The following is a 27549-nucleotide window of genomic DNA, read 5'->3' on the forward strand; positions in this document are numbered from 1 at the left end:
ATCCCTAGCGGACTAGGTCCTTTAAGGCTCTTATGTGGATGATTTATTTTTATGTGGATGAAATTATTTTATGTAGATGATTTCAGTGTACCTTTGGAACTTTGACACTTACAAATAAAGTCCATTCAGGAATATCGTCATTTCACAGAGTTTTTTTGGTTTTCTCTGGATTTTCTTCTTTGTGGATATTTTGGGGTCAATTCCTTTTGTTTTTTGCAGTGGTTAAAGCTACAGCCTCAGCACCCTGAGCTTGGGGGTTCAAACCCACACTGCTCCTTGTGATCCTGGACAAAGTCACATAATCTCCCCATTGCCCCAAGTACATTAGATAGATTGTGAGCCCGCCGGGACAGACAGGGAAAATGCTTGTTTACCTGAATAAATTCATGTAAACCGTTCTGAGCTACTCTGGGAGAAATAAATAAATATTGGAAGCTGGAATCATCAAAGAGTCCTGAAGTCCATATGCCTCACCTGTAGTGGTGGTTAGGAAGTAGAATTGGTCTATACTCATGTATATAGACTACCAAACATTGAACAAAAGAACCAGACCTAGGCACACATTACCATGAATAAATGATGCGTTGGACTGTCTGACAGGTAGCAAGTGGTTCTCAGTTTTAGACTTGAGCAGTGGGTACTACCAGATAACTATGTAGGAGAGTGATAAAGAGAAGACAATTTCATCTGCCCACTGGAGTTTTACCAATTCAAATGGATGCCCCAAGGGATCATCTCAGAAAACGCTAACTCTGTATTGTAACACCATTACAGAAACTCATGTAAACCGCTCTGAATTGACTTTCCAGTCATTAGTAGTGGTATAGAAGCTTTCAATAAACAATCATAGGAACTCTGAGTACCTTCCAAAGACTCATGGAGAGGATGGCTGGAGACATCAATCTCAAGGAAGTGTTGGTTTACCTAGGTGACTTCATTGTGTTTGGAAGGACACTAGAAGAGCACGAGGTGAGACTGATGAAGACCCTTGACAAGCTGGAGGCACAAGGGCTCAAGCTGTCAGACATATGTCAGTTCTGCCTGCCTCAAGTGAAGTATGTGGGACATGTGTCACACTGAAAGAGGTATTGCTACTGATCCAGACAAGATTGCACCAGTTGCCACTTGGGACAGACGTGCTGATATGAAAGCCTTCAAATTATTCTTAGAATTGTGAGGCTACATACAAAATTATTCTACGATAGTACGTCCAGTGACTGAGGTTTTCCCTTGATTAAATCAGCTTAATGTTCACAGCTTTGTAGCTGTGTAATAACATGTTCTACTTGCCAGCAAAAACTGTGAATAGTAACAATGATTCAGCATTTTAAGTTCAATTCACAGTTTACCAGCTGTCTTACAGCAATCATAATACAACTTATTGGTATGGAAGACTTCACTAAGGTGGAAGGAGGACAATCAATGGGACACTGTATTACTTGGGTGCAAATTATGTCGCAAGGATAGAGTAGATCAAATTGGAGGGTGGTTGCGCTATATGTTAAAGAGTGAATTGAATCAAATCAAATAAACATTCTGCATGACATATATTGCAGTGTGGAATCAGAAGAGATTGGACATCTCTCCTGCTGCCGAGGGGTGTGTTGGTTAGCGGCGCTGTGTTGTTTTTTGGCAGGAGAGATTGGGCAACTCTCCAGTTGTTGATATTTTTATTTGCATTTATTCTGTGCATGTGCCCATCACTATCACCAGCGATGGGCACATGCAAATTTAGCGAGTCTTCGCCACCCTCCGCCAACATTTGCAAGAGTGTTGAGTGTTTGCATTTGCATGAGCGTTTTTAGGAGAATAACTTGCTTTTTTAAAATCGCTACTATAACAGCCACGACAGAAGCCTGTTGGATTTTTATGCATTTTATTGAGAATCTAGCCAAGTAAATCCCAACGGGGGTGCTGAGAAGACTAATGAGGGAATTTTGTGTCCAAGTCATATTGAGGGGGCATTGAGGACCAGCCACCGCCCCCTTGAGCAATTGGCGAATCCAATGGCCACTGATGGCTGCACTGCCCCAAAGCTTCTCTGATGCAAGCCACCCAGGCGGAAACACGAAGTGCGTCAGAGGGGAAGCTTTAGAGCAGTCGCGCAGGACTTGGTGAAAACATTGCTTCATCCAGACACCTCAGAAAGAGAAAACTATAAAGAGTGCCCGCAAAGGTGAGGGAAAGAGAGGAAGGTGGTCCGATGAAGGGAAGAGGTTGAGTGGTGCTGAAGAGAAGTGGAGGGAGAGGGGGGAAGCGTAACAGACATTGAAGGGAAATGAGAAGGGGAGAGAGAGGGAAGCAAATGCTAAAGGGAAGTATGTACAATATAGTTTACCCAAGGGGGGCGCTATCAAATCATTCACTGAAAAAGTGGGCTCTGATTCAAAAAAGGTAATTAAATTTGTACGTTTATACCTTATGTTTATTTGTAATAAAATTGTTTTATTTTTTTCCCCCTATTTTTAAACTGTTATACGCATTGAAGTACTTGACATTGCGTGTACAACAAATTTTTAATAAACTTGAAACCTATGATCTAGCCCAGTGGTCTTTATTAATTTTATAGTTGGGGCCGTTTCAAGTCCAAAAAAACTGAAGGAGAGCAGACAAATATCTTCCTACTTGGGGCAACAACACCAATCAAATTTTCTGGACTGCCATCCCCACCTGGCCTCAGTCGCACATGCAGAAAACAGAAAAATAAAAAATCTTTTCAAATACAAATCCACAAGCTAAAAGTACTATTGTACACAAATGAAACCCTAATATGCCAGACTCTGCACACAGTATACTACAAGAGAAATAGAAAGAAATGCATTTCTTCCTCAACAGTCCAAAATATTAAAACAACAGATGTAAATTTTCATCACTGACATATTCCAATCACAAAATTCAAAATAAAAGCATTTTTCTACCTTTCCCTCCCTTTTACAAAACTGCGATAGCGGTTTTTAGCACAGGTCAGTGCGCTGAAAGCACTGCTCCTGACACTCACAGAGTTCTGCCTTTGCCTTCTCTAGTTTCTGCTTTCCTCATCTTCTCATCACCCTCTTCCTTCCATTCACTGCCTGCCCTCTCTCTGCCTGTTCTATATGGTATCTTCTTTCCTTCTATGCCCCTTCCAGAAACTGTCTGCCTCTCCCTTCTATCTGTTCCTTCACCCCCATTGGTCTGGCATCCATCTTCTTCCCTTCCCTCCCCTCCTCTAATGGTCTGGCATCTCTCTCATCTCATCTCATCTCCATCCCTACCCTCTCCCATATCCCCATGGTCTGGCATTTCACTCTTTCCTTTTCTTCCCTATCCACACCCCACTCCCATCGTCTGGCATTTCACTCTATCCTCTCCCTTCTTTCTTTTTCTTCCCTCGTCTTCCTTCTCAATTTATTTTATGCATCTGTCTAGACTAAATTCTTACTATCCAGTCCTCAATTTCCCTTTTCACTGTGTCTACCTATAGCATGCCACCTCTTTCCCTCATCCCTCCAGTATTTCACTAACTCTATCCTATTCCCCCATCCAGTATGTGCCTTTTTTATTTATCCACTCCTTCCATCATGTGTTCTCTTTCTCTACCCCTTCCATCCAATATTTCCTCTGTCCAATTCCATCCAGTGTCTGCTCCCATCTTTCTCTCCTCCCCACTTCCTTCCTGCATCTGCTCCCCTCTTTCTCTCTCTCCTCCCCACTTCCATCCAGCATCTGCTCCCCTCTCTCTCCCATCCCCACTTCCATCCAGCATAGGCTCCCCCTCTCCCCACTAATATCCAATGTCTACCCTTTCTCTCTCTCTATCCACCCCTCTTCCATCAGCATCTGTCCCTTCTCTCTCCCTTCACTCCACTTTCATCAGCATCTGTCCCCTTCCTACCCAATTCCATCTAGTATTCTTCCCCCCTTCTGTCTCTCTTTCCCTCTCCTTGCATACCAATTCCTACAGCATCTGCCCACTTTCTCTCCCTCTACCACCCTTCCATACCAGTCTCCTGCTCCCTTCTCTCTCCCTCAACTCCAATGCCATCCAATATCCTGCTGTATGCTTTCGAACAAGCAACAGCGGCTGTAAATTTAAATGCAGCCATCGCAAGACTTTCCTGCACCTCCCCATGGCTCCTGGCTCTGCTCTGGAACAAGGAAGTGATGTTGGAGGGGATGGACCAGCAGCCACAGGGAGATGCAAGAAAGTCCTGCGATGACTGAATTTAAAGTTTACTACCACTGCAGCTGGTTCAGGAAAGCAGCAGAGCAGAGCAGGAGATTCCAGACTTGGTATGACAGCTGTGCACCCCCTTAGAGTGTGCACCCGGGGCAGGCTGCTCTCCTGCCCCTCCCCCCTTGGTACACCACTGACTTGTACATGGAAGTGACCATACATATTCCCAGCTATTTTACACATGTATGGCACAGCTATCCTGGAATCCACAAGTAAGCCAAACTTTGAACACCTTATACATGTTGCTGTCATGGTACTACAGATATGGATATGCCTGCATTATCATGACATTTGCACTGCTCTAAGTGGTTGTTTCCATGTTGTTCTTGGAGGCAGAAATGACATATTTTAGATTGGCATCCATATTCACCACTCCTTTTGTAAAATAGTGTTCCCAAGCTCCATGTCCATACCTACATGTGTCTTCACAAATATGTTCTCTCTAAAATGGGGCTCCACTTGCCTTTTAATAGGCACTTACTTGGTCCACCAACCTAGGTAACTTGTTATAAAATTACCCTCTACCTATGCAGCTGTGCTACTGCCACTCTGGTTGGTAAAATAATAAAATTCTTATTTCTTTAACTAGGTATGCTCATTGACTCACAAATAGAGAGGATTAGGTGCACTGCTATTACCAGGGGTGGGCAACCACAGTCTTTGAGGGTCAAAACTCAGTCAGATTTTCAAGATTTCCACAATAAATTTGCACAAGACTGATTTGCAAGTACTACTTCCATTTTATGCAAAAAAATCTTATACACATTCATTGTGGAAATCTTCAAACCCCAGTTGGGTTGTGGCCTTTGAGGACCAAGATTGCCTACCCCTACAGCTATAACACTCACTTCAGGGACAACTTCACCAGAAGTCTATTCACAGAGGGAAAATAAATTGCCATACAAGTCATATTATTGGGCGTGAGGCTACATTTAAATGGATCTTAGATTTAAAGTTAAAGAAAAGATTACTGAGTAAATACATCTGCTAAGTGGTAAGATATTTAGTGAAGCATAGACTTAGGGCAAAGAGATTATTTAAAAGATAAATATGTTTCAAATGTGGTTATCCAGGAGAGTCCTGAACAGGAAAAGGGGATGGGATTTGATATAGCGCCTTTCTGTGGTTACAATCAAAGCAGCTTACATATTATAAACAGGTTCTTATTTTGTACCTGGGGCAACAGAGGGTTAAATGACTTGCCCAGAGTCATAAGGTGCCACAGTGGGAATTAAATCCAGTTCCCTAGCTTCTCAAACCACTGCAATAGCATACCAAGGGCCTGCAGCCTGCAATCTTCGGACTGCCAGTAGTGTCAGTGAGCTAAAGATGTTGCCTTTGGCTGCCCAGAGGCTTTCCCTCTGCTGTAGCATCCTGCCTCTGCAGGGGCAAAAAGTTGAAGCAGAGGGAAAGCTTCTGGGGCCACCGAAGGCAGTGTGTTCAGCTGACTGACACTACTGACGACCCATAGATTGCAAGCTGCAGCCTGCAGGGAGCGTGAGAAAGAGAGAGAGAGAAAGATATCAGATTGCAAGGGGTAGGAGAGAAGAAAAAAGAAATGCCACATCCGATTGGGGAGAGAGAGGAAAGGGAGAAAGCTGACAAATTGGGGAAAAGAGGAAGGGAGAGAGGGCAAACAGCAGATGGAAGGGGCAGAGAAAGAGGGAAGACAGTGGATAGAAGAGAGAGAGAGCAGATGCTGGATGGAAGAGAGTTAAGAGAAGATGAGTAAAGCAGAAACCATAGACCACAAAGGTAGAAAAAATACATTTTTCTTTTGCTTTAAGGATAAAGTAATATTGTAGCTGTGTTGATATACTTTTAGAAATGGAAATAAGATATTCTTTTTATTGAACTAATTTTTAATACATTTTGTACTTGCTTTCAAAGACCAAAACTCTCAGGTCAGGGCAGGATACTGTAACAGCAGTATACTGTACTGACCTGAGGAAGGAGGTTTTGGACTTTGAAAGATAATTGAAAATATATTAGTTCAATCAAAAGATGTTATCTTATTTTCCATTTTTTGTTTTACTTCTATTTGATAATTTGTAAAGTGATAATTATTTTTCAAATTTTCATCTACTATCTTTATATTTAGATTTTGCACACTATTAGGAAACATGCTTCACTGTTTCTGTTTCTGTGGTATTGCATGTATGCAAAGTTTGGCTTCTTGGCGATTTTGACTACATATGTCTATTTTTAATTTGTGATTACTTATTCCATACTGGACAAGGATGTGTCTATGAAAAATACATCCCCTTTTATCATGCAGTGCTGCCGAGTTACAAGAGCTAAATGCTGAGCTACCTATTCTATGAGGGGGTGCTGAGAAATTCTCACTCCAGACAAGAAGAGAATGATATGGATATGGTTCAAGAAATGTCAAAAAATAGAATTTAGTTTCTGCAAATTTTCACTTAACGGAATAAGATAACACTCTTTTCAGCTATAGTGGCAAAATAATGCTCAAAATATAGGAAGTTGATTGGTTGGGCTGAGAACCTTTCAGCACACCCTTGTATTCCTATGAGCAGCTCAGCATTTAAGCTCATGCTGCTTGGCAGTGTAGCTTGATATAAGCGAGGATGGTTTTCTGTTAGCACTGACTGCAGGATTGATCTGTCTTAATGTGGCTTGCTTAGTTTTATAGTGCGTATATTGATATTCTAGTGTTCACTGCAATGTTTAAGATGCTGCCTTTTCCTAGGTACATCCTTGTTGTGGATTATTACTATAAATCATTTTTTCATATTGAGGAGAGGGTGTTAAAAAATGATCAGCCCTGGGTACGCCACTGGACCACAGCCCTGGGTACGCCACTGGACACTGCACTAAACATTAGGCTACTCCTTCACTACTGGATGGCTGATTCCAAATGTATAGGTAATGATAGGAGATGAAAGATCCCAGACAAAATTTCTGGTCAGAGGGAAAATGAGATTTGCTGGATTTAGTGCAGTGCACGGATGAAGATATGGCTCTAATACTCCTATAGTTTCTCCTATGAAAAGTAAGAGCATACCTCCACATATACAAAGGGGATAACACCGACTAATTACATTTGGTACCCTTTTCATGGCATTATATGGCCACATAACTGCTTTTTTACATAATCTCAAAGGGAATAAAACAGTGTTATATCACAATTCATCCTTTCTTATTTTGCTTAGATATTGTTTTTTGTTTGTCTGCAGGTGATTCTGCAGAAGAAATTGATTTGACTGTGGTTTATCAAGCAGCAGCAAATGGAGATGTGAATACCTTAACAGAAGTGATTCGTGAAGATCCTTCAATATTAGAATATTGTGACAGTGAAGGTATAAGGATGATGATATATATACATCAAAGATGATTTAATAGGAACTGTAGCAAATAACAGCTGTTAGTATTATAGAAGTGAAAGCCCTCCCTTCTCAATCTATACTTTCCATATTTCCTTCCACTTGAAGTCTTGCCCAAAACAACTTAATACAAGATGCTCAGCTAGAAGGAAATGAGTGGACCTGAAAATACAGAGTTGTCTTCTCTCCTTTGCTGCCTCTCCCTCACCTCTTTTCTCTCCTTCCCTTCTCTCTCCTCCTTATTTGCTTTTGTCCATCTCTTTACCATGCTTTTAGCAGAATTTCATGCTGAAGCAGCCAAAACACCTCCATTTTCTCCTGTAAACTTCCTCTGGCCAGACTGGATTTTATATGATATGCAATCAGGGCCATATTCTATAACAGTGCCATAAGTTATGTAGTGGTAGGTGCCCTACTGCTGCCTAACTTAATTGTTTTAATTGGCATTGTAACTGACTGCGTCATTTAAAAACTGATTAAAAACTTGTTTATAAAGTAGGCGCTGGGAGGCATCTACTGTGTAGGTGCCATTAACGCGTCTTCAGCAGAATGCTGAGTCATGCCTTATGTCTAAGTGGTCGTGGTTAGGGGGGGAGTAGGACTTAGGCACCGTTTGGCACAATTCACTAAAGAACATAGATGCCTGCAATGTAGGCCAGTAAAATGCAGGCATCCAAGTTTTTTCTTAGGCGTCGTTAGTTAGCTGTGATTCTGTTAACGGCACCTAAGCTGACATGCAACTGCATCCATTTTTTTTAGACGCCGCAGATGTAGGTGCCATTTACAGAATCTGGCCCTCAGTGTTTAACATCTTCAGTGGAATGCGTAGTACATTTAAGAACATAAAAATAGTCATACTGGGTCAGACCTATGTTCCATCTAACCCAATATCCTGTTTCCGCTGCAGTCAATCCAGGTCACAATTCCAAACAGTAGTAAGATTCCATGCTACCAATCCCAGGGCAAGTAGTGGCTTCCCCTATGTCTATCTTAATAGCAGACTATGGACCTCTCCTCCAGGAACTTGCCCAAACCTTGTTTTAAACCCAGATAAATGCTAACTGCTGTACATCCGTTGGCAATGAGCTCTAGAGCTTAAATATTCTTTGAGTGAAAAAAATATTTGCTCCTATTCATTTTAAAAGTATTACCATGTAGTTGCAAATTTTAGTGTATGCTTTATGGATAATGATATCTTTTTGTCCATTAGTATGTGCCTATGTGGTATTGCTTATTATACTTATACCATTAATCGTGCAAGTTAAATCACTGTAACATGCATGCAAAATTTTAACAAGTTTATGAATTGACCCCATGGTGTAGAAAGTAAATGTTACATGCTATGTACTGTAAAACTAAGTAATATTTCATAAGTTTACAGGCTTTGTATATTTATAAGAGAAATCACTACTTACATATATTGAATACTGAATATTTTTAAAAGATATCTAAATATTTTTTCAAGGCTGTACACCTTTGATGCATGCTGTTTCCGGGCGTCAAGTCGATACAGTGAAGTTGTTGCTGAAGATGGGAGCTAATATTAATACTCAAGATGCATGTGGAAGAACCAGCTTATCTCTGGCAACATATCTGGTATAAAGCTTTCTATTAGCTATTGAGAGAGAGAAAAAAAAAAGCCAAACTAAGAAAATAGGGAACAAATAGCTGAAGAGATTTGTTTTGCAGATAGAAGATAAGTACTTTCTTTTTGATGCTCTCATTATAATGTGATCCTTGTCTGAGCTGCTTTTTTCTTAGGCTTCATCTACTTCAGTAGGAGCTATGATACACATCAAGTACCACAAATAAAAAGCCCAAATCAAGCACTGAAAATAAGCTCAGTGTATTTAGAAACTGGAGAGCGAGAAAAGCTTTCAGTATAATCAGCATCTTGGTTTTCTTTCCACGTGTTTTCTTATGCTAGGCTTTAGAAATTATGATTTTGAGCATTTTCATTTACCAAGCTGCTGACATATGAAACACAAGAACGACTCAAATATTTGCTTGAACATATGTATTTATTTTAAAGATTTCTTAACCGCCTATAATTAGGTGGTTTTACAAAAAAAACAGTCATAAAATAAAAAGTACAACACATATTGATATGCTGCAGTATTGTCAAGCATTTACCCCTTTCCCTTGCTTCTTTATTTCATCTTTGTTTATGAATGTACTTTTCAGCCATGCAACACATCAACAATATCATGTGGAGGGGCATTTTCAAAAAGCTATCTAAGTTAAAAAAAAACAAACCCATCCAGCTCACAACCATAATCGAACAGGAAAAATGTCTAGATTTCCCTTTCAGTTACGGCTGTGCATTTTCCAAAGTGAAACATTCAACTTTTGAATAACAAATAAACAGGGATACGGGTGCCTGTCTGGCATCATTTTCAAAACTACAGTCATAGAGCTATCCCTGTACCACAGAGGAGTAGCCTAATGGTTAGTTCAAAAGCCTATAAACCAGTGGTCTCAAACTTGCGGCCCGCCAAGTACTATTTTGAGGCCCTCGGTATGTTTATCATAATCACAAAAGCAAAATAAAACAGTTTCTTGATCATATGCCTCTTAAGCTATAAATGACAATATTATTATAAAGACTTAGCCAATAGGAAACAGTTATAAACTATAAAGAATTTTACCTCATGCAAAATTGGCATTTCTTTCATAAGACATTAACTATTTTTTTATAGGCCCTCCAAGTACCTCCAAATCCAAAATGTGGCCCTGCAAAGGGTTTGAGTTTGAGACCACTGCTATAAACTAAGGGTCAAGGGTTTAAACCCCACTATAACTCTTTATTTGTAAATGTGATCCCTCCAGGACTTGAAAAATACCTACTGTAGCTGAATGTACACCACTTCAATAATCTTCAGGTTTGCAGGTGTCATATAGTGTGTTCAATTCTGGTCTCCTTATGTCAAGAAAGATATAGTGGTGCTAGAAAAGGTTCAAAGAAGAGCAACCAAGATGATAAAGGGGATGGAAAGAATGAATTTCTCGTATGAAGAAAGACTAAAGCGGTTAGGGCTCTTCAAGTTGGAAAAGAGACAGCTGAGGGGCGATATGATTGGAGTCTACAAAATCCTGAGTGAAGTAGAACGGGTACAAGTGGATCGATTTTTCACTCCATCAAAAATTACAAAGATTAGGGGACACTCAATGAAACTGCAGGGAAATACTTTTAAAACCAATAGGAGGACATTTTTTTTTTCACTCAGAGAATAGTTAAGCTCTGGAACACATTGCCAGAGGTTGTGGTAAGAGCGGATAGCGTAGCTGATTTTAAGAAAGGTTTTGAAAAGTTCCTAGAGGAAATGTCTATAGTATGTTATTGACTTGGGGGACGGCACTGCTTGCCCTTGATGGGTAGTATGAAATATTGCTACTCCTTGGGTTTTGGCTACTGGGTTTGATGGACCATTGGTCTGACCCAGTAAGGCTATTCTTATGTTCAGGTCCAGAGGCTTTAGCCAGTTTAAGTCAGTCAATAGCTGCTTGAATTTTATCCACCCTAATAGGGGTTTTTAATCAGTGGTGTACCATAGGGGGAGCAGGGGTGCAGTCCGCCCCAGGTGCAAGCCCCAAGGGGGTGAACAGCCGGCCACCCTCCCTCTTCTGCCGCTGCTGCTTTCCTTAACCAGCAGCAGAGGCAGTAAACAGTGGTGTCCGCGGGTGCTCACTCTGGCATTGTTCAGCTTCTGGCTGGCTCCCCTGCTGCTGCACAGGGAAAGGGTGGAGACAAATGCTGCTGCAGCAGCACCCAATTGGGTTGAGACAGGGAAGGAGGGAGAAGGAAGACAAGGGAGAGGAATCAGAGATGCCAAGTCCATGGGAGGGAGGGAAAGGAAAAAAGGAAAGGAGATACCAGACCATGGAGGGGAAGGAAGAGATGCCATGGCATGGGGGAGGGAAGGGAAGGAGATAGAGATGCCACACCATGGTGTGGAGTGGGAAGGAAGGAAAGGAGAAGAGAAAGAGAGAGATGCCAAAGCATAGGGGAGGAGGTGGAGACACAAAAATCAAGAGGGGGTGAAGCTGAAATGAATCATGTGCAAAGGAGAGAAGGGATCCCGGATGTACAGTTTATTGAAAGGACAAAGAAAGAGGGAAGATGCCATATGGAAGAGAGAGAGGGTAGACAGTATATGGAAGGGGCAGAGATAATGTGGGCAGTAGATGGAAGGGGTAGAGAGAGAGAGGGCAGAAGCTGGGCGGAAGGGGCAAAGAGAGGGCAGATGTTGCATGGAAGGGAGAAAGGACAAATGCTATATAGAAAGAAGAGAGCAAAGAGAAGATGATTAAAGCAGAAACGACAAAAGGTAGAAAGATTTTTTTGTTGCTTTACTTAGAATCAAGTAGTGTTGTAACTGTATTGATAAAAGTTTATAAATAGGAAATGGAAATAAGGCAATTTTTTGGACTAAATCCCTTTCCTCAGGACAGGATACCATAACAGCAGTATACTGTATTGTTCTGAAGAAAGATTTGGCCTCTGAAAGCTAATTGAAAATGGATTAGTCCAATAAAATGGTATTTTCTTATTTCTCATAATTTGTTTTCTTTTTATTTGTTAATTTGTAAAGTGGTGATTGTTCTGTATCAGTTTTTTCAAATTTACATCTACTGTCTTTATATTTTGCATAGTATTAGGGGTTATGTGTCACTGTTTTTGTGGTGGTGTGGTGTTGCATTGTATGCAGAGTCTGGTTTCTTGGCGGTTCAGTTTAACTTTTGTCTACATATTTCTATTTTTAGTTTGTAATTATTCCATATTGGGCAAGGGTGTATCTCTGTTCTGTGTGTATGAAAAGGACATAGTTTTCAGTTGGCATTGACTACAGGATCAATTGACTGTGTTGGATCTGGCTTGTTTAGTTTTACAATGTATGTGTTGGTGTTCTAGTACTCACTGCAGTATTTAAGATGCTGCCTTTTCCTAGGTATACTCTTGTTGTTTTTGTTTGTTTGTTTATTTATTTGTTTATTAGGATTTTATATACCGCCTATCAAGGTTATCTAAGCGGTTTTACAATCAGGTACTCAAGCATTTTCTCTATCTGTCCCGGTGGGCTCACAATCTATCTAACGTACCTGGGGCTATGGAGGATTAAGTGACTTGCCCAGAATCACAAGGAGCAGCGCGGGGTTTGAACCCACAACCCCAGGGTGCTGAGGCTGTAGCTTCAACCACTGCGCCACACACTCCTGTGTGATATGTGGATTGTTACTAAAAATCATATTTTTGATATAGATGGGGGGTGTCAAAAAAATGATGGGCCTTGGGTGTCACATATGCTAGGTACGCCACTGTGTTTAATATCTCAGATCCCTTTGGCGTCACCTGGGAAAGTGCGATATCCCAAAAAAGTCATTGCGATTAAAAGTATCATAAGGACCAGTATTATACAAAGCTTTGTAGAAATGTACAAATTGGTCCATAATGGGTTTATTGTGTGTGAGAACAAACCCCCCTCACTTCGAAGCCTGATAATACAAGAGATCTGCCCACTTGGGCGAACTATGTTAACCAAAGGTTTTCCTACTTTATTTCCCCAATAATGCAATTTGCATTTGTAAACATAAATATGGGAGAGGGCTCTAGAAGATAAGATGCCATCTATCTGTTTACGGAGATCCATATAAGTATGTGTCTCGGCAGTGGTGGACCCAGAGCAAAATGCTTGGCGGCAAGCTCGTAATTGTGAAGTCAGCAAGAGGAGCTCAGCTTCCTGCCTCCTGTGTTTGCTGGTGGTATAAGTGATAATTTTTTCCTCACAAGAAGGCCTTAGCAGCTTCCCAAAAAGTAATGTTAGACACCTCTCAACACTATTAAAGGTAATATATTCCTGTCACACCTCCATTAAGTACGTCCAAAAATCCCCATCTAGGTAGAAAGTGGGATTCAGTTGCCACATACGATGTGGTCGGTCAGACATCTAGTGCAGGTGAATGAAAATCACAGAATGATCGGTAAAGACTGCATCTAGGATAGAGGACTGCACAACCTACCCCACTGCATCCACCGGAACCAATAAATAATCAAACTATTGTGGACTCGGAAGTGAAACGTGAAATCCACTTCCCCAGGATGGTATGTCTTCCACGCATCAATCAAATCCAATTCATTCATGAGGAAGTTGACCCCCATTCAGTCATGCCCTACTCGGACCGGGTGGGTGGGCTTACAGTCTATGCTAGAATTACCATGTTGAAGCCTCCTGCCAAGATACTGGGAAATGTAACTGGGAAATGTCAAGAGCTTTGCCAATAAGACCAAGAAAAATGAATGAGAGTATACATTTGGCGCATACAGGTTACACAAGGCCACTAAACGCCCCTGCAACTCCCAGGCTAATCACAAAACAGCCCTGAGTAGGGTTACCAGACTTACCAGTGTCCAGATTTACCCAGACATGTCCTCCATACCAATAAAGGACAGAAAGTACTCTGTAGCGGGTTACATTACATTTGAGAGACCCATTGCAGGCCTGCCATTTAGAACTTGAGATCCAAAGAGTCACACAGCTGCGAGCCACTCTTAGTCTGAATGCGCACCCTCACTGAGAACAGAACCACAAAATATATATCTCTGTTACACAACTCAGTACAATATGGGGTGAGTGCCCTGAGGCTAGTGGCAAAGGCTTGAGAGTAGTCGTTAAACAGTAAAAGTTTGGTACCCTCATATTCCAGTGCTCTAGATTTGCAATATAGAACCAAGATTTTGTCTTTATTCACAGCGTTCAGAAAACGTGCTATAAGAACATAAGAAGTTGCCTCCACTGGGTCAGACCAGAGGTCCATCTCGCCCAGCGGTCCGCTCCCGCGGCGGCCCATCAGGTCTGTGACCTGTGAAGTGATTTCTGACCACTTCTATAACCTACCTCTAGTTTTATCTGTACCCTTCAATCCCCTTATCCTCCAGGAACCTATCCAAACCTTCCTTGAACCCCTGATAGGGCGGTATTTAGGTCACTCATTCACTGACCTCTGGATCCTATGAATCCAATTCACTACCACACGGGTACCTACAGGGTTCAGAAGACCATGCTCCAGCAGCCACTGTTCGACCAGGGGCCATAGCTCAGTATTTTTCACTATTTCAGGGAGGCCAATAATACTTAGATCAGGGGTGTCTAACCTTTTGGCTTCACTGGGCCGCATTGGCCGAAAGAAATGTTTCTGGGGCTGCACAAATGTGCAAACACTGCAGCAAGACAGAAGAGGGAGCCGGCAAAACGGTAAACACCTGGGGCAGCAGAGGAAAACACTGCATCACCCTCGACTGGGGCCACACAAAATACTTGGACACCCGTAGATTGTTCCTGCACTCCTGATTCTCCTGGTCCTCCAATCAAACAGTGAGCAGTTTGCACTGGGCCTCTAAAGATTGGAGCCGGGTGATGGTCTGGTCTACATGGTCTTCTTGTGCAGCTGCCTTAAAAGCGGCCGCCAATCATGTGATGGTGCCGTTTAAAGAATCGCGCCTCCAGTAAAGGTATGTGCTAAATATGTAGGTCAGGGATTTTCAGGCCTACATTTCAGGCATTCACATTCACCTTTAATGTGAATCGCTTTATGCCTCTTAACATGTCCACGGTGATGTTAGGCACCATAAAGCACATATGGAAGTGCGATTCCGGCATTTAAATGACATTTTTCACTGAGCTTAGGCACCTACTGACACCATTTACAGAATTCAGGCCTAAGTGAAGAAATATTCTCTCCAATTTTAAACTTCTCCAGTTTTATTTTATTTTATTTTTTATTAATTTGAAAATTATCACAAGTAATACACTTGTTAAAGAAATACAGATAGGAAATAACAACATAACGAACAAAATTATAAATGCGGCATTTGAATTATCATCCTTCTTAGACCTCAAAATCAAGAAAAAAGGAGGAGGGATCCAATACATTCCATGGAGAGAAATAAAATCAAAAAACTTTTATCAGAAAGCTGACTACGTTAAACAACCCCACTTATCATAAATCCAACAGATCATATACATTACTTATCTTTAGAGATCTTTTTAAGGTCTAGAAAGTCTCTCAATTGTGATGGTAAAAAGAAAGTGTACTTAATCCCCAAATATCAAATCAAACATTTACAAGGGTATGCCAAAAGAAAGGAAGCCCCCAAACTTTTAGTCTCATCACGCATAAAAAGGAATTCTTTTCTGCGGTCCTGTGTTATCTTAGATACATCAGGATAAATCCAAATTCTTTGTCCTGAAAATTCTTGATTTAAATTCTGAAAGTAAAGTTTCATTATAAGGTTTAGGTCTTGTTCAAACACCAAGGAGACTAAGAGCGTTCCCCTTTCCTTAACATCAGAAAGGGATTCCTCTAACATTGCAGTCAAATTTTTTTCCACCACCAAATTTCCTCCTTCATCAGCCTTAGTCATAGCAGTAGGAATTTTATTTATAGGAGGAATAGATTGTTGAGGAATTTTAAGAATTTCGATCAGATATTTTTTAAAATAGTCAAGAGGATTTAATGTCGGTGATTTTGGAAAATTTAGTATTCGTAAATTTAGTCTCCTATTAAAATTCTCAAATTGTTCCAATTTAGTATGCACATATGTCTTATCTTTAACCAACGTTGATGTTATTGCCTTTAAGTCTTTAACTTCAGATTTAACACAGGTTATTTGTTCAGCAGAGTCATGTTTAGTTTGTTGAATTATTTTAGATAAATTATCCACTTTCTCTGAGAGATTAAGTACCTCTAATGTTGATCCTGTAAGCTTGCTGTCGAGGCTCTGCAAGGCCTGCCAAATGGTCTCTAGAGTTATCACCGGGGGAGTCTGAAGCAGCGATGAACTCGCTGGGGCTCCCAAAGTCAGTTGCTCAGCTGTCCTTCCCACGGGCACTCCTTTCTCCAAACTCAAGTACAGATCCGTGACTTCCGCCCCTGGACTCTCTGTCGGGGCAACCCGCGTTGACGTTGGACACGGCGGTACGCTGGATATCGGAGGGGACAGTGAAATTTCATGCCCTAGGAAGCTGGACGCTCCATCATCCAGACTTGCAGCAGGGCCCTCTTCTCTCGGTTCCGAGGTTGTAAGCTGGCTCAGAAACCTCTCCAGGGTTTGTTGCTGTACCGGCGTAGAGGTTCTGAGCTGGGAGGAAGCCATTCTCAGAACCCCCTTCCTTTTGGTATGCGGCATCAGGACGCAAAAAGCTCTGTAGAGGATTCAAATAAATGAAGAATATCAAGGAGATAACCGGCCCCTCGGGAGAGGTAAGAGACGCCAGACCTAACGTGCAGCCATCTTGGATCCCTCCCTCTTCATTTATCCAGTTTAAATGTACTACTTAGTTGCTTCATTGCAGTCTACCTAGTCCATGAGGAGCTTGTGAAATTCCAATCTCACTGTCTTCCTCCCTATCCTTTCATTTACTCATTAGAAATTAACAGCAAAGAAGTATTAAGAACATAACAGAACCCAAAGACAGGAACGGGAGAGTAGCCCCTGGTGTGTCTGTCATCTTGGCCCCCTCAGACATTCTGAGGTTGCCATAGAGTGAAAATCTAAGATCCCTAGAATTTGTTGAATTATATAACTGCAGTAACTGATAGTCAATAGCTTCCCTTTTCTGTGATTAAAGAAAACTTCAATAATCTGGCTGTATTTACAGGAGCAATTGTGTCAGAAGAATAAATAATCATTTTATTGTACCCCTAGGCTGCTTGTTGTATTGCAGTCTAGGAAAAAGGATTTTAAAACAATGACTACTGCAAAAAAAAGAAAGGAATTAGGAATATATATAATAAAAGGCAGTCTTACTGCAGAAATCAATGCTTTTTCTTTACACTTGAATGTTAACTTTTTCTCTAGGGATGGCTTGAAGGCTGTTTAAGTCTACTCAGAAATGGAGCAAAACAGAATATACCAGACAAAAATGGAAGATTGCCTTTGCATGCTGCCACTGCTGAGTCAGATGTAAGGTATGTCCCAAAGGTTCTGTCTGTAAATGATTTTTGAGCTCCCCACCAATGGTAATGTTGATCAGTGAGTGTTTTCAGAGGTGGCATTAGAGCTTACAGTCACTTATAGTGAGGAGACCTATTTGATCTTCATTTTTCAGGCCCTTCCTCAAGAAATATGTGTGAATATTTTATGTTCTGCTTCAGTAAACTCAAATTGCAATTTCTCCAACAATCACCTGCTAATTTTTATAAATATGCAAGGTGATAAAGAGCAATTTCACACTCAGTTTAAGGACAAGAGAATTGCATAGTTCTATCATGCCAGTCCTACAGTACTTCCCAAAGTTTTCTGGCTCCTAAGTAACCAAGGGGGTCAGTATGCATTACATTAGTGACTTCTATTCCGCCAATACATTGCAGTTCTAGGCGGATTACAAAAGAAGATAACTGGACATTTCCAGGAGAATTATAGGTTAGGATACTAATTACATGATTGAGTCTTTGCTTGGAAAATTTACAAGATTGGGAATAGTTAAGGAGATGTATTAGTTTGTCTTGATAAATTTTCTGAATAGCAGGGTTTTAATTTCTTTCGGAATGTTTTGTGGTCAGTCGTTGTCAGTATGTTGGAGAGGTGGTGATCTAGTTTCACTGCTTGCGTTGCGAGCAGGCTGTCGTACATTTTATTGCGCTGTGTGACTTTGATTAGGGGGGGTGAGTAAATGGGGTCTTAGTCCTCCTTGGCCTGGTTGATTTGTTCTGGTTTAGGCGATCATTTAGGTAGGTGGGGGCGGTGCCGTTCATTGCTTTGAATAATAGACAGTTCAAAGGGCACTTTTACAAAGCTGTGGGAAAATGTGGTCTTAGCTTGCCCATAACACAGGCCTTTCCCATACACCAAGGCCACTTTTTGCCACGGTATGAAAATGTCCAGTTTTTCATTTTACAATTTAATGGCCACCCGGACATACACTATTGTTGCCATCAGTGGCGTACCAAGGGGGAGGTGGTCCACCCAGGGTGCATGGCTTGGGGGGTGCACAGCCGGCCAGGTCCGGGTCCTCCTGCCCTTCCTTTCCTCCGGCCGCGCCGCTACAATCCTATCTCCTCCCCGCTGACAAGAAGTCTTTCCAACATCAATTTTGACGTCGGAGAGGATGTTCCGGGCCAGCCAGGCAGTGATTGGCTGGCCCGGAACGTCCTCTCTGACATCAGAATTGGCATCGGAAAGACTTCTTGTCGGCGGGGGGAGGTAAGATTGCAGGCGCGGACTGGGGGAAAGGAAGAGGAGAGGTGCTTTTTTTTTCTGCAGCAGGGAGGGCAGGATGTAGGCAGGCAAGCTGGCTGGCTTTAGTGCGGCAGGGAGGGAGGGAGATAGGTAGACAGGCAGGCTGGCTTTGGGGGTGGCCAAAATCTGGAAGATAGTGGGGGGCATAAGAAGGAGGCACTGGGGGCACTAAGGACACAGGAAGGAGGCACTGGGGGCACCATGGACACGGGACGGAGGCACTGGGGGCACCATGGACACAGGACGGAGGCACTGGGGGCATCATGGACATGAGACGGAGGCACTGGGAGCACCATGGACATGAGACGGAGGCACTGGGAGCACCATGGACACGGGACGGAGGCACTGGGGGCACCATGGACACAGGACGGAGAGACTGGGGGCACCATGGACACAGGACGGAGGCACTGGGGGCACCATGGACACAAGACAGAGGCACTGGGGGCACTATGGACACAGGACAGAGGCACTAAGGACATGAGAAGGAGGCACTGGGGCACTAAGGACATGGGAATGAGGCACTGGAGGCACTATGGACACGGGAAGGAGGCACTGGGGGCACTATGGACATGGGACAGAGGCACTGGGGGCACTATGGACACGGGATAGAGGCACTGGGGGCACTATGGACACAGAACGGAGGCAATGGGGGCACTAAGGACATGGGAAGGAAGGAGGGAGGGAATAGAAAGGGACAATTGTTTGGCCTGAGTGCAGAAAGAAAGAAATGAAAGACAGGATACACAGTCAATTAACAGATGTCCCCTTTTGATGAAAAAAATAAATGGTCACGTTACCTCTGACTTACTTTCTCTGCAGCAGAGTCAGCAGCCGTGCTGAGGTGCAGGAAGGTCCCGCGCTGACTCGTCTGCCGGCTCTGCTACGGAAGAAGTAAGTTACGTCGGAGGGGGTGGACCCGGCAGACGCAGTCATTGTGGTACTTTGTCACAACTCCCTGCGTCTGCCGGGTCCACCCCCTCCGACATAACTTACTTCTTCTGGAGCAAAGTCAGCAGACGAGTCATCGTGGGACCTTCCAGCATGCGGCTGCTGAGTCCGCTCCAGAGCAAGTACGTCGGAGTGGGGTGGACTGGCAGCCGGCAGCTACAATCATCGTGGAACCTTGCTGCATGAAGGGAGAGAAAGGAGCAGGATTGCTGGAATGGAAGAGTGGTGGAGGGAAAGAAAGGGGGCAGGGTGGTATGGAATGGTGGTGCTGATAGAATTGATGTACAGAGAAAGGGGAGAGACATAAGGGGGAAGGATATTGGAGGGAGAGAAAGGGGGAAGATGCTGATTGAAGAGGGGTGAATGGCGAGAGAAAGAGCAGATTTTGGATGGTAGTGGGGAGCCTATGCTGGATGGAAGTGCAGATGGGAGAGATAAGGGAGCAAATGCAGGAAGGAAATGGGAGAAGAGAAAGAAGGGAGCAGATGCTGGATGGAAGTGGACAGAGAGAGGAGAAGGTACTAGATGGAAGGGTTGGAGAAAGAGGGTACACGATGGAAGGAGGGGATAAATAAAAGGAGGGCACATGATGGGGAGAAAAGGATTGAGTTAGGGAAACACTGGAGAGGTGAGGGAAAGAGGTGGAAAGCTTTAGGTAGACAGTAATAAAGGACATTGATGAGAGGGTAGTAAGAACGTAATCTAGACAGATGCAGAAAATAAATTGAAAAGGAAAATGAGGGAAAAAAGGGAAAGGGATTGCAGAGAAGAGGTGTGGGAGAGGGAAGGAGAGGAGAGAGATGCCAGACCAATGGGGGTGAAAGGAGAGATGGAAGGGGGAGGCATACAGTTTCTGGAAGGGGCATAGAAGGAGAGAAGATGCCATATAGGGGAAGAGACACGGCAGACAGTGGATGGAAGGAAGAGAGTTACAAGAAGATGAGGAAAGCAGAAACCACAGAAGACAAAGGTAGAAAAAAAAATTTCTATTTATTTATTGCTTTAGGAGACATGTGTCACTGTTTCTGTGGTGCACTGTATGCAGAGTCCAGCTTCTTACTATTTTATCCCCCCTTTTACAAAACTGTGGAGCGTTTTTTAGCACCAGCCGTGGTGATAGCAGCTCTGATGCTCAGAATTCTATGAGCGTCAGAGCTGTTACCACCGTGGCTAAAATCCACACTACAGTTTTGTAAAAGGGGGAGGGGTTAGTTTGTGATGATATATTCCATACTAGGCGAAGGTGTTTTCTGTGTTCTGTGTGTTCAAAAGACATGGGATTTTTTGTTAGGATTGACTGCAGGATTGATCTGTACTAGTCTGGCTTGTTTAGTTTTACAATGGGTATATTGATGTACTGTTTACTACATATGTAAGATGCTGCCTTTTCCTAGGTACTCATGTGTGACGTGTGGCTTGTTACTAAAAATCATGTTTTTCGTACAGATGGGGGGGTGTCAAAAAATAATGGGCCCCGGGTGTCACATATGCTAGGTACGCCACTGGTTGCTATTAACAAAAATTAGCTCATGAGCCCTTACTACCACCACCTGTTTTATAGTGCTAATCCTGGACTCAACAGTTAGCAAGCAGCAATACTGGCACTCTAATAGTGCAAAAATAACCACTCTCTGCCCTCTGACATGCCCCTCAGTCAAAAAATAAACAATATTTTTAGCATGTGGTTAGCGCATGCACAAGCGCACCTTACTGCGGGATGCCTCAGCAAGTCCAGCAGTATGCAATTTTAAGCTGTGATAAGCACGCATTAGTACTTTTCATAGCTTGGTAAAAGGCCCCAAAGTGATATAAATGACCAGAAATGGTTCAAAGTTATTTAAATTGCTTGCCCATGGTGAACAGTGCCTATTCAGTGGCACTTAACATGATAATGCTGCTGAATATACCCGATTAGCGCATAAGCTGTAAATGTTTATTTTGTAGGTACTCAAGAGTAGGGTTACCATATCTGAAGCTAAAATTCCTGGACGCATGGCCCTACCCCGTTCTGACCCCAACCCCACCCAGTTATGCCCCAAACCCTGCCCCATTATGCTTCGAAACCCACCCTGTTCCACCCTCAGCCCCACCCCCATACAACCTCGTCTCTTCTTTCTTGCCGGGTCTGGAGAGCCTCCGAGCATACATGGAGACATGTGATATTATCTGCACATGCTGAGAGGCCTTCCAGACAAGGCGGGACTGTCCAAAACCCAAACAAACTATGGGTTTCGGGAAAATCCATCCGGGCACCTGGACAGGTCTGGGTTTTCCCAGACGGCTGGTAAATCTACTCAAGGACAAAGACAGCACTTATGCTATTAAATACTGATATTCAGTACTTACCTGAGTAAGATAATGGCATGACTAGAACTACATAAAATAAAATACTGTCCTGACTTTGTGCAGTTTACCTTAATGGGTTAAGTGCTGAATATTGCACTTAACTGGATAAGATTTATCCAGCCACATATGCCCAGATATTCAATGTCAGTGCTATTGAACTGCTAGGCTGGCCACTATTGGAAACAGGATACTGGTTTGATGGACCTTTGTTCTGACCAAGCAAAGCAATTCTTATGTTCTTAGCCACTATTGCTTGCTAGGTAAGAGGAAGGAAAGTTGGTGGCACAGGGGGAGGGAAGGGAAGAGGAAGGAAAGTGGTGAAAGGGGGCTGAGAGGAAAGAAAATTGATGGCACAGGGGGAGGGGAGGGACGAGGAAGGAAAGTTGGTGGCACAGTGAGAGGAGAGGCAGACATGCATGGTCAGGGGAGAGGATGAAATTACAAATAATGGAGGGGAGGAAGGGAGAGGTGGTGCATGGAGGGGGATAGAGAGATTTGACATGGGGCACGCAGCAGGGAGAGAGATGGTAGACAGTGGGAAAGAAAAAGAAATGTTGGATATGGCAGTGGAAGGGAAGATACAGAGACGAAAGATGAAGAAACGTCAAATCGGCAGGAGACCCCTCTACTCTGAGGAGGCTCACCTTAGCTGTAACAGAAGTGAATGGGAGAACCAGGCTTCTGCACATGGAGGAAGTGTCTAATTTACAAAACATTTGCAATACGTGGTACAAGTAGACTCTCCCTTCTCACCTAGCTCATTTCATTTTCTAGCTTTTCAGTGAGTTAACTGCCACCTACCATTTATTCTACAAAGGAGGGGAATCCTCTTATTATAAAAGAAAGGTGCTAATATCCTTCCAAACAATAGTCCCACTTGTGTTTAAATTCAAAATCTTATAATAAAGTCATAAAACTACCTTTCTATGAGATAGCACGATTTGGTCACATACATATTTATGAAAGCAGCTATTAATGTGTCAGTTATGCAAGTCAGTTCACATAGCAAGTCTAACTGCATCATACAAAACAGCTCTATGTTTCTAGCTCCTTCCATTTTTTTGTTTGTTTGTTTGTTTTTTTTTGCTTGCTGTTAATTTTAAATCTGTTAGTACGTCACTTGAAATGGTGCAGCAGTGGAGAATTAAACCAACCTAAGAGGGTCTATTTCCATTGTAATGAAACATTTATAGAGAGAAACCTGTGTTTGGACAGCAGAAGGGGCATGGCACTTGCTAATATTTGAAAGAGAACTGTAATTTACTTTAAGAGCAAAGATGGGTTTTGCCTGGTCTCCATGGTAACAGCAGACCTTTGCTCCACGCAGGAGCATGGCAGCTGCTCTGCTCCTTTTCATCTATCTCATTAGTCCAAAACCAATGGAATAAAGTTCTGGATTTGATTATCCTGTTGCCAGAAGACACCAATGTACAGTACTTCCATACCTATTGAGAAAAAAAAAAATCCTCCCTGTGATATTTTGGATTACTATCATAAGACTGAATTTTTTGTACTAGATTAACAGAAAAATTATCTAAAGATGCTGCTGCACATGAGCTTAAAAGGTCCCATCTTCACATCTTCAGAATGAAAAATTTATTTTCTCCTGGACAAATATGGCTTGCATGATGATACAGGATAAAAAGATGTGGAGGGGCATAATCGAAAGGGACGTCTAAGTCCGTTTACGTCCATCTCGCAAGTCGTCCAAAGTTAAAAAGAGCCTAAGACATATTTTCGAAAGATACGTCCAACTTTTTTTGACTTTCGAAAATCATCTAATTATACATCCTGCCCATCTGATCGTCCAATCCACTAAATCGTCCATCTTTATACCATATTTCCGTCCAACTTTCCGTCCAAGTCCAAAACACCTAGAACAAGCCCTGTTGGACGTGGGAGGGGTCTGCAAAGTGATGGACTGCACACCCAGACATGCCACCTAAATAGTGGGGTACCTTACAGGGCACTGCTGTGAACTTTACAAAAAGGGTGCCATGGCTTCTCCTCACTACAGCTCCCTTATAGGTGACGGTGAGCCCCCCAAACCACCTCCAGAATCCCCTAGACCCACTTAGCTACCACCCCAATAGCCCTTATGGCTACCACTTATATGCCAGTAAAAAAGGGTTTTGGGGGTGTATAGGGGAGTGCACATGTTTAAATATCAATGCAGTGATTACAGTGGCTTATTGGCATGGGTCCTCCTCTCTATGGGTTCCTAACCCATCCCCAAGATGACTTCAGCTGCCTCTGGGCTGGACGACTAGGCTTTCCTATGCCAGGCGGCCAGGTGATGATGGTCTGGAGGCTGAAATTTAAAGTTGTGAATAAAATTTTTATGGGGGTGGGGAGGTTGGTGATCACTGGGGTAAGTGTGTGGGGGTCTGTGTTATGTGTTTTCAGTGTTTATCTGGTGAGTTTAGGTGGGTGAGTGTGACTTAGACCATGTTTTACATGGTCTAAGTCACAACGTCCAAGTTCCGTCTAGGCTCTGTTGTTAAACTTTCGGTTATACATGCTGTATGACTAAGTCTAAGCCGGCCCACGTCCCGCTCAACTTCTGCCCTCGACACGCCTCCCAAAACGCCCCGTTTAGCTTTGGACGTTGAGCGGCACTATGAAGACCTAGGTCATTTAGAAATACATCCAAAACCCGGTTTTATTATCAGCACATGGACGTTTTTAAGAAATGTTCGTCCAAGTGCCGACTTAGGCCGGTTTTTGGATGTTTTTCTCTTTTGATTATGAGCCCCCAAGATTCCAGAGGAGTGAGCTAAAAAAAATTGGTGTAAGATAATATGATAATTACTCTAGTCTTTATAACAAGTTAGAAAATCTAGAAAATAATGCTGTTAATTTCCCACAATGTGGAACAATTTTTGCAAAGGACATATTTAAGAACTACTTTATGGATAATCCACAAATTTCATCTGATGCTTTGCTTCTCTTCTCCCATACCATTTATTTGCCGTCTACTAGGAAGGATTCCCTGCTTTTCTTCAGTCTTCAAGAGAGTCAGGTATATCAGTAATTATGAGTGTGACCTTTGCTCCTGACATGGATCAAGACTGGGTTCTTAGGTGTTTTTTTTTTTAAACATAGGAATTGGTTTTGAATCTTAAAGAGCATTTTCTCATGTTGCTAGAGCCACACAGAAGAGAAGGAAGCAACACAGCCTAGAGTTTTGCAAACTGGTGCTTTATTTTTCCTTAAGTTTTCTTGCAAATGCTTAGTTAAATGTAATATCATCAAATGCTTCAGGCACTACTCTGCCTGAATACTACAGAGGTCAACTATAAATTAACTAGTGGCAATGAGAATCTAGGTAGACTCTGAACTGTCCTACAAGTTAAAAAAAAAAAAAAAAGAAGTAATTGTTCCAATTTGCACACACATCTATACCACACAAGTTAGGTAGCTTGTTATAAAATTATCTTAAATATGAAGTTCCAATGGGGTAAACCCACAAAAATGTTAAGAAATAGTTCTTCACAGACAGAGTGGGGAATGCCCTCCCAAAGAGGAGGTGGTAGAGACAAAAACAATACTGTATAATCTCGTTATAACGGACTTCAAGGGACCTGGAAAAATGGTCTGTTATATCCAAAGTTGCATTTTTTAAAAACTTTATGTAGGTCAACTTGAAACAACGTTCAATCAATGAACAACAGTCACTGCACAACCATATCAGCAACATCAAGTACAAAACTCAGCAAAACATTGGTATGGCACGAAATGATTGCAAAACCAGAACACTAACAGATGTTCTAAAGCATTATGTCGTACTGTACTGGAAAGAAAAATACTCTGTCATTTTCTTCTGGGCTGCATTTTGATACTATATCACCGGCACGCTACAAGCCTGCATGTCCATTATAGCTGAAGAAAACCACAGCTACAAGCGGCTCTGGGGACCAAATTGGTTGTCCGTTATATCTGAAAGTCTGTTATATGTGAGTCCGCTATATGCGATGATTTTTCTGTATGTTTATAATGGCGCACAGCTGGGACCAGCAGACCTCATCCGCTATAGGTGAGGTTCCGTTATAACGAGATTATACTGTAGTGGAATTTTTTTTAAATGGGATAAACACATACGATCACTAGAGAAAAGGAAGAAAGTGAAGCACTAGAGCAGGGGTGCCCACACTTTTTTGGCTTGCAAGCTACTTTTAAAATGACTAAGGTAGGAAATACTTGGGGTGCACAGTTTGCGTATTTTCAAGTGGAACACTTTGTGAGATCCCTTGACAGAGCACAATTGAGATTGCATATGGGGGCTAAATTACGAGAGTTGTTTACTCGGGAAGAGGGGGTGTCTCTTTCGGTATCTTGTATATATGCTAGATTGCAAAAGTTGCTACCTGAGAAGAACTACAGGTACATTAGAGGTAAATGGGAAAGAGATCTAAAGCTTAATTTGGGGACATTGGGATATAGCTCAAACTCTGAGGTTGACCCCGGGGGTGACCCCATGTGCGTGGTTAAGAGAAACATACTATAGGGTGACATTATGTGCTTATTACACTCGTACACAGTTATATTATAGTGGAGGTCTCCCTACACCATTGTGTCATAAATGTGGGATTGGGAGTCATACTTTGGGACATGCATTTTGGACTTGTCCCATTATTCAAAATTTTTGGAAAAGAATAATATCCTATATGTCAAAAATAATTGGGAGATCTTTACGTAGTTTCCTGAGCCATTTTGTTTTAGATTTGCCAGAGGCTTTCAGACATTTGCCTAAGGGTCATCGGGTGCTGTGTAGGAAGATGAGTTTATTAGCCAAAAAATGTATTTTACAATATTGGACAGTCCCTGACCCCCCCGAAGTTTTGGCATTGGTAAAACCAGTTACATCAGTTAGCCATCTGGGAGGCGAGAGATGCTGGAAGGCCTGAGAAGCGAAAGTTGATGTTTATGAATATATGGGAGCCTTATTTACAAACCTTGCATCCTAAGGGCCGTAGTGCGGTCTTAAGATGGGTGTTCTAGAGTGTATTGATGTGTCATAGTGAGGTGAATTAGAGAATACCATTGGGGGGAGGGGGGTTATGGTTGGGGAGGTGGGGGGGTATTTATGCTTCTTATTTTATATTATTTGATGCATTGTTGTTGTATTATGCATAATGTGATGCTCTTATGTTGTTTTTGATATTGTTTGCATCAATAAAAACTGTTTGAATCTAAAATGACCAAATCAAAATGATCTATCAACAATAAAAATAGTAAACATATACCCCCCTCTTATACTATGGTGCGCTAGCTGATTTAGCGCGCGCTAAATGCTAATGCGCCCATTATATTCTATGGATACGATAGCATTTAGTGCGCACTAAATCAGCTAGCATGACTTAGTAAAAGACCCCCATATTTATTTATATACAGTATATACCGAGTGCACCTCTTCTGTCCTCCAGACCTCGTTCCATTCCCCAACCAACCTCGTT

General features: G+C 42.3%; 1 protein-coding gene across 1 annotated transcript in view; it reads left to right on the forward strand.

Moving 5' to 3' along the window:
• Positions 1 to 885: 885 nt before the first annotated feature.
• The window catches only part of ANKRD55 (ankyrin repeat domain 55), a 115693-nt gene continuing 89029 nt past the window's right edge, over positions 886 to 27549 (forward strand). Inside the window, exons 1-4 of the mRNA XM_033957663.1 lie at positions 886 to 1030; positions 7417 to 7539; positions 9029 to 9159; positions 17420 to 17529. Of these exons, the coding sequence (XP_033813554.1) occupies positions 886 to 1030; positions 7417 to 7539; positions 9029 to 9159; positions 17420 to 17529 (509 nt within the window). The remainder of the gene's footprint in view (positions 1031 to 7416; positions 7540 to 9028; positions 9160 to 17419; positions 17530 to 27549) is intronic.

This window comes from Geotrypetes seraphini, chromosome 1 (genome assembly GCF_902459505.1).
Source record: "Geotrypetes seraphini chromosome 1, aGeoSer1.1, whole genome shotgun sequence".
Classification (NCBI taxonomy): domain Eukaryota; kingdom Metazoa; phylum Chordata; class Amphibia; order Gymnophiona; family Dermophiidae; genus Geotrypetes; species Geotrypetes seraphini.